This window comes from Mandrillus leucophaeus, unplaced genomic scaffold, assembly GCF_000951045.1.
Source record: "Mandrillus leucophaeus isolate KB7577 unplaced genomic scaffold, Mleu.le_1.0 Scaffold219, whole genome shotgun sequence".
Taxonomy (NCBI): domain Eukaryota; kingdom Metazoa; phylum Chordata; class Mammalia; order Primates; family Cercopithecidae; genus Mandrillus; species Mandrillus leucophaeus.
In genome coordinates, this window is record NW_012102243.1 from 171,057 (window position 1) to 178,486 (window position 7,430).

The 7,430-nt window shown below is 56.9% G+C and overlaps 1 protein-coding gene across 2 annotated transcripts in view; it reads left to right on the forward strand.

Moving 5' to 3' along the window:
- TUBGCP2 (tubulin, gamma complex associated protein 2) overlaps window positions 1-7,430 on the forward strand; it is a 22,017-nt gene that overhangs the window by 2,590 nt on the left and 11,997 nt on the right. The window contains exons 3-8 of one of the 2 annotated variants that reach the window (XM_011980824.1): window positions 204-380; window positions 1,897-2,056; window positions 2,550-2,633; window positions 6,042-6,249; window positions 6,530-6,729; window positions 7,076-7,265. In XM_011980824.1, the coding sequence (XP_011836214.1) occupies window positions 204-380; window positions 1,897-2,056; window positions 2,550-2,633; window positions 6,042-6,249; window positions 6,530-6,729; window positions 7,076-7,265 (1,019 nt within the window). The remainder of the gene's footprint in view (window positions 1-203; window positions 381-1,896; window positions 2,057-2,549; window positions 2,634-6,041; window positions 6,250-6,529; window positions 6,730-7,075; window positions 7,266-7,430) is intronic. The other variant, XM_011980825.1, reaches the window with a different exon arrangement.

Sequence of the window (7,430 nt, forward strand, 5' to 3'; positions counted from 1 at the left end):
TGTAAACATGAGAAGCAGCCTCTGGGGCACTTTGAGCTCCCGTGTGTGTTGCGCTCAGCTCCTGCCTGTTGCATGCGTCGTTTTGCTATTAACAGGGGTGCCTGTCAGGGTGGGGGGCCGTCCTGGTGGTGTCGCCCCTACTCTCCCACTGTGGCCGAAGAGGTGCTGGCCCAGCGTGAACACACAGTTTTACATGTTTTCAGACTCTGCTGTACTTACAACAGAATGCAAAAGAAAGAGCTGAGCTCGCAGCCGCTGCTGCAGGCAGCAGTACCACCAGCGTCAACGTCCCTGCTGCAGCCTCCAAGATCTCCATGCAGGAGCTTGAGGAGCTGAGGAAGCAGCTTGGCAGTGTGGCCACAGGCTCCACGCTACAGCAGGTACTATGTGCATGGCTGTCCACAGGCTCCACGCTGCAGCAGGTACTGTGTCCGTGGCTGTCCACAGGCTCTTCACTGCAGCAGGTACTGCATCCGTGGCTGTCCACAGGTGCCCATGCTGTAGCAGGTACTGTGTCCATGGCAGTCCACAGGCTCCATGCTGCAGCACATACTGTGTCTGTGGCTGTCCACGGGCACCCACGCTGCAGCAGGTACTGCATGCATGGCCATCCACGGGCTCCACACTGCAGCAGGTACTGCGTTCGTGGCTGTCCACAGGCACCCACACTCAGTGCTGTGCCGGACCCCTGCTGCAAGGGCATGTCTCTCTGTCATTTATTAAAAATGAATCCCAATTTAGAGAGGTCAAGACTTAACACTTGATCATGACCTAGCTCTATATGTTTATTTTTGTTTTTAAAACCAAGAATTCTGAACCACGAGAATCGATAGCAACAAGGTTCTGACCCACGTGGGAGTTGTGCTGCCAGGTGGCCACGTGACTCTGAGCCTACCCAATCCTGACTCCCCATTTCCCTCCTCTAATTTTTGACAGTTTCAAGGGAATGCTTTCAGATTGTTACAATTTTTATTATTCCTTCCGTATTTGGTACTTGTTCTTGGTTTTGATTTTATGTCCTACCCTGGTCTTTTGATGTAAGCCATCTCCCAGTCTCTCTCCTAGGAGCCGCCACGTACCTGGCTTTGTGACCTTAAAGCTCCCTTTGGAGCTGTGTCCCTGAGGCGTCCTGGCCTTGTGGTGCATGTTGAGTACAGCGGCTCCCGAGGGCCTGGCCGGTTTTTGCTGGGCACGTTCTGTGCTGGACATGGTGCTAGGCCTCTGTTCACGTCTCCCTCAGCCCTGGCGCCGCACTCTGTGTGGCACGTAAGGAGACTGGGTCGTGCTGCCACGTGCAGAAACGGTTTGCACTTGCCCTGTGCCTGACCAGCCCTGAGTGGGAGTCAGTGCTTCCGAAAGCTGGGCCAGCCCAGGCCGACCTGTCAGCTTCCAGCTTCCTCCACTGGCACAGGAGGGCAGGCGCTCTGACCACATGTCAGGAGCCAGCCTGTCGCGCTGGGGCCGTTCTCCAGCAGGGTAAGGACGCAAGTCTGTTGCTAACACCTGTCTTCACCCAGCAAGTGGTGTTCAGACCTAGTCACTGCCAGGAAGAAGCAATTCAGCTTGTTCATGAGGCTCCCTCCTCTGAAACAGCAGCTCTGTGCCAAGGTGCCCCCTCTCCTGTGGTTCCCACTGCTGGTGCCCATGGTTTCCCAGGGGGCCCTTGCTGGACCTGGACTCCTGAGAGGAGGGGCTGGGGCTCCCCATCTGCCCTGTTCTCCCCAGCCCCTCGTGTGGCAGGGATATCGAGCTGCATTTCATTTCTGTGTGGCTGACTCTTTGTGGGTGCTAAATTGACTAATCATCTTTGCTGTAGATGTTAGTTTCTACAGGTGTCTTGAGTGTTTGCACTAAAGTGTATCTTTCTGGTTTTGTTTTTAAAAATGTCCTTGCTAGTCTCTGGAACTTAAAAGAAAGATGCTTCGAGACAAGCAGAACAAAAAAAATTCGGGCCAGCACCTCCCTGTCTTCCCAGCGTGGGTGTATGAGAGACCTGCCCTGATCGGGGATTTCCTGATTGGTGCTGGCATCAGCACAGACACCGCTTTGCCGATAGGTACGTGATGCGTTTATTTCTGGGCTCTGCCGATAGGTATGTGATGGGTTTATTTCTGGCCCCTGGGCAGGACACTCTGAGGCCCAGCCCTCCCCTGGGCCTGCCCTCCCTCAGGTTGTGAGGCTCGATGCTGACTGGCCGCTGCCTCCATATTCCCATCCCAGGGTGGCAGCAGAAAGTGGCTCACCTGGGTCCTTGAGGGTTCTTCTCCCATCCCTCCTGCCAGAGCTGTGGGGCAGCCTACAGCAGGCCCCTCCCCAGCTGGCATCCTGGTGCCCTGGTGCAGACCTGCAGGCACCAGAATTGTGCGCAGCACTTACTTCTGAACAGCGGTTCATGACTCCCATAGATTCTGCTCTCAGAGGCCTCTTAAAGTAGTGCTCGTGTAAACAAGATGCAAGTGAGAGCGCACAGTCATTTCAAGGCATGTTGTTGGGGACCCGGGATGTGTTCATCTGTCACAATTCATGGGTACATTTTTATCTATTTTTAATTCTTTTGAGATGGAATCTCACTCTGTCGCCCAGGCTGGAGAGCAGTGTCGCGATCTCGGCTCACTGCAACCTCCACCTCCCAGGTTCAAGCAATTCTCCTGCCTCAGCCTCCCAAGTAGCTGGGACTGCAGGTGCCACCACACCCGGCTAATTTTTGTATTTTTAGTAGAGGTGGGATTTTGCCATGTTGGCCAGACTGGTCATGAACTCCTGACCTCTGGTGATCTGCCCACCTTGGCCTCCCAAAGTGTGGGATTGCAGGCGTGAGCCACCACACCTAGTCAAGTACATTTTTAGATTGAAAAATGAGATTTCACAAACTTAAGGACAGAGATACCTGCTTGTCTTGCCTCTGTCCATTAGTCCAAACTCAAGAGGCAGCGTGGAACGCGATCTGCTTTCCCACTGCTCGCGCAGTTCTGCGGTGTAGGCACCGAGAGGCCAACCCTTGCCTTTGCCAGAAACCCTGGAGAACGGTGACATGAAATCCACCTGTTTTCCTCATTCCCAACAAACAGAACTCTGCTGTAAGTTAATGAAAAGTGTAGAAAACAGTCTACTTTGGCCGGGCGTGGTGGCTCACACCTGTAATCCCAGCGCTTAGGGAGGGTGAGGTGGGTGGATCACCTGAGCCCAGGAATTCGAGACCAGCCTGGGCAACATGACAAGACTAGTCTCTACAAAAAGTATAAAAATTAGCCGAGTGTGGTAGCGGGCACCTGTAGTCCCAGCTCCTCAGGAGGCTGAGGTGGGAGATCACTTGAGCCTGGGAGGTCGAGGCTGCAGTGAGCTGTGATCATGCCACTGCACTCCAGCTTGGGCAGCAGAGTAAGACCCTGTTTCAAAAAAAAAGAAAACAGTCTGCTTTGTGCAGTGTGTTTTCAGTAATAATCCAACTGCGAAGACTTGGGGAGAGAGAGCCGCTCCCTTAGCGGGTATTTAGCGGGCGGCCGGGGCAGCAGTGGGCATCTGAGAGCTCCTGATGATGCCCAGGGAGGCTTCAGAGAAGGACGCGCGGGTCCCTGGTGCCCGAGATCCCGGCAGTGGAGCACAGCGGAGCCAGCTTTCTGGAGCAGGAAGTACCAAGGGGGGTGTTCAGGCTTTCCCCCCGTGTTTCCCCATCCAGGGAAGGGGCTGTGTCCAATAACGCTGGGCACCACGGGCAGCTCTGAGCATGGCGGTGATTGGAAGCAAGTGTGTGGGACTCGGCTGTCAACCCTGCAGCCGGCTCTCAGGTCAGGGTGTGGGTGCCCTCGGCACACTCAGCACCCTAGGGAAGGGGCGGCCTCGCCCCACCTCCCTCCCACGGCCACAGGTCCCAGGGGTGCCACTGGCATCGAGCCTGCCTCGCCTCCCTTTGTCCGCACTGTCCCCGCCCCTTCGTGCCGCCTGTGCAGACTCGAGAATGGAGCTCACCGTGGTGTTCGTGCGGGGCCTGTCCAGCCCTTACCCCACGATTTGACCAGTGCCACACCACGGGACCTTGCATGACCTGGGGCCAGTGTCCTCTGGAAAACACCCCTGGAGTGGTGTGTGATGAGGACACTTGCCTTGGAAAGCATCAGGACCTTGTGAGCACGAGGCGGCTGCCAGCCCTCCACGTTCCCGCCGTGCCTCTCCACAATGTGGGCGTCCACCTGGCCAGCGCCGCCGCGGCAGTGCCCTCCCTCTCGTCGCTGCTGTGCAGCGTGCAAAGCTGTTTGCCTACCTGCGTCCTGCCTTTTCCCCACACCGGCACGGAGGAGCCACGTGGTCAGTGGTCGTTCGGACGTGGTGATTCGCAGACGACGACGCAGGCGTTGAGAAGACACCAAGGATGTTGAATATTGGGGAGGTGAAGCAACTGACTTCTTTTTTTCTTGAGACAGGGTCTCACTTCGTTGCCTTGGCTGGAGTGCAGTGGCGTGATCTCAGCTCTCTGCAGCCTCGACCTCCCAAGCTCAGGTGATTCTCCCACCTCAGCCTGCTGAGTAGCTGGGACTGCAGGCGTGCACCATCACACGCAGCTAATTTCTGTATTTTTAGTAGAGACGGGAATTTGTCATGTTGCCCAGGCTGGTTTGAACTGGAGTCAAGCAATCTGTCCACCTTGGCCTCCTAAAGTGATGGGATTACAGGTGTGAGCCACTGTGTCCGGCCTTGAGGTCCCTCCACAGTCAGGCGGCCGGATCCACACTAACCCCCACCCCACCGTGAGGCTTCTGCCCACACGGGCATTGGCCAAGGCTTCGTGGCTGTGGGTGAATGAGGCCAACATGGTGGAAAGTAAGTGCTGCAGAGTCAGAGGCAGTTCCTGGAAGATGCACTTGCTGTTCTCGAAACCCCAAGCCGCACCTACTGCTTTAGGAATGGCAGACCTTGGGGTCTCGGTGTTATTGGGCATCCTGAGAAAGCCACTGGAGTAATAGACAGAAATGGAACTTGAAGTTGAAAAGTGTAGATCTGCCAGCCTGGGCAACACGGCCAGACCCCACCTCTACAAAAAATTTAAAAATTAGCCGGGAATGGTGGCATGCGCCTGTGTTCCCAGCTCTGAGGGAGGCTTAAGAGGCCTGGGTGCTCAAGGCTGCAGTGAACTGAGATTGCACCACGGCACTCCAGCCTGGGTGACAGAGCAAGATTTGTCTCAAAAAGGAAAAAAAAACAAGGACAATGTGGATCTGCATCGTGATTGAGGCTTTTGCCGAAGGGCTTGCATTGGTGACGGATTGCAGCTGCGCTCAGAATCTTGAGGCCTGCAGTGCAGGACACTTCCCAGCAGACGTGTGAGGCTGACAGTGATTTTGTAAACTGGAAGCGTGTTGTTTGGAGCCTTCCTGAGCTGCTAGGGCCTGGTTTAGGTGTGGTCTGGCTGGCACGGGGCCCTGTCAGGCCCACATGGGGACAGTTTCAACATCGTGCTTTCCTCTGGTGCTCCTCCCGGCCCCCCAGGCAGGGCCCGCCTGAGGCTGTGGACTGAGAACTTGGTCCTGGGACGTGAGGGGTTTGGTGGGTGACGGCCTGTGGCTGTCCGCATGAGGAAACTTAGCTGTGTGTCCTGCAGCCGTCTCGTGCTGTGTGGATAGAAATTATCAGTGTTCCTTAACGTATAAATGATAACTTTTTGAAGACAAGGTTTTTTGTACCAGAGTAACCCAGACTTACCAAGTTGTACTTACGAATGTTGAAAGTGCTGCTTCTGCTGGAGTTGCCTTTTCAACTCCTAACTTCATCTTTTCAAATGTCAGCCATTGTCTGAGCATCGCAGGGCCCAGTGTGGCGAGACCTTGACACAAGCCCCTGCGCCTCCCAGGCCGGCCGCGTCCTGTGGCGGCCGGAACTCAGCCTGTGGCTGCCCCGTGGGGTCAGTCAAAGCCAAGTGCAGTGGCTGACCTTTTATACCCATAAACAAAGACGACGAGCAAGAGTGAGACTGACCCGCGGAGGAGGCACGTGGCTGTGGGGGCGTGGGAGTGGGGGCCGCGGAGCCACAGCGCTGTCTGTGCCTGCAGGCACGCTGCCCCTGGCCTCGCAGGAGTCGGCCGTGGTGGAGGACCTGCTGTACGTACTGGTGGGCGTGGACGGGAGGTACGTCACTGCTCAGCCCCTGGCTGGGAGGCAGAGCCGGACCTTCCTCGTGGACCCCAACCTGGACCTGTCCATCAGGGAGCTGGTGAACAGGATCCTCCCGGTGGCTGCCAGCTACTCCACCGTGACCAGGTGGGCACCGGGTGCGGTCGCTGGGGGCGTGCCCTGTTGTGGGGGAGGGGTTGGGTCCCGTCCTGATGACCATGGGGACAGTGCCAGACTCAGTTTTGGAGGGTCTGTGAGTCACCGTCCAGGGTCCTGACTCATCTCCTCCTAGGGGCAAAAGTTCCCCTCTGGGATGTGGGGTTCGAGTGAGTCATGTGCTTCCTGTTTGGGATGAGACGTAGAATGTCAGACGTTGGATGTGCCTGCAACTTGCCTTTTTGAGGAAGTCTGACAGCTTTTCTCATAGGTTCATTGAAGAGAAGTCTTCCTTCGAGTACGGGCAGGTGAACCACGCCCTGGCGGCCGCCATGCGCACTCTGGTGAAGGAGCACCTGATCCTGGTGTCACAGCTGGAGCAGCTGCACAGGCAGGGCCTCCTTTCGTTGCAGAAGCTCTGGTTCTACATCCAGCCGGCCATGCGCACCATGGACATCCTGGCCTCCCTCGGTGCGTGCCCGCCTGGGGGGCATGGGGCAGTGGGTGGCAGGTGTCTCAACACAGCACCCGGTGTGAGGAGAGACCGCAGGGGCTGTGGAGCAGCCGCCCAGGGCAGGTGCGTGCGGCCAAAGCCCCTGTTGCTCCATGTGTTATTAACTTGCAAGAGGAAAGCCCTGGAGGCTCTCACTGGTCAGCTTAAATCAGCAGCTACAGCCATACAGTTCATACGTATCCCAGAGAAGCAGCAGCACGTCCCAGTAAGAAGGCTGGAGAAGCATGTGGGGCCCCAGCAGTGTTGTTGCTAGGCTAGGCGTGCACTTCCTTCTCGGCAGTGAGCCTTTCTTTCTCCCCGCAGCCACCTCGGTGGACAAAGGCGAGTGTCTTGGGGGGTCCACACTGAGCCTGCTCCATGACAGGAGCTTCAGCTACACAGGGGACAGCCAGGCGCAGGAACTCTGCCTGTACCTGACCAAGGCGGCCAGCGCTCCCTACTTTGAGGTTCTGGAGAAGTGGATCTACAGGGGCATCATCCACGACCCGTACAGGTAGGGCTCCCGGGACACGGAGGACGCGTGCCGCCCTGTCCCGTACAGGTAGGGCTCCCCGGGGACACACAGGACGCGTGCCGCCCTGTCCCGTACAGGTAGGGCTCCCTGGGGACACACAGGACGCGTGCCGCCCTGTCCCGTACAGGTAGGGCTCCCGGGACA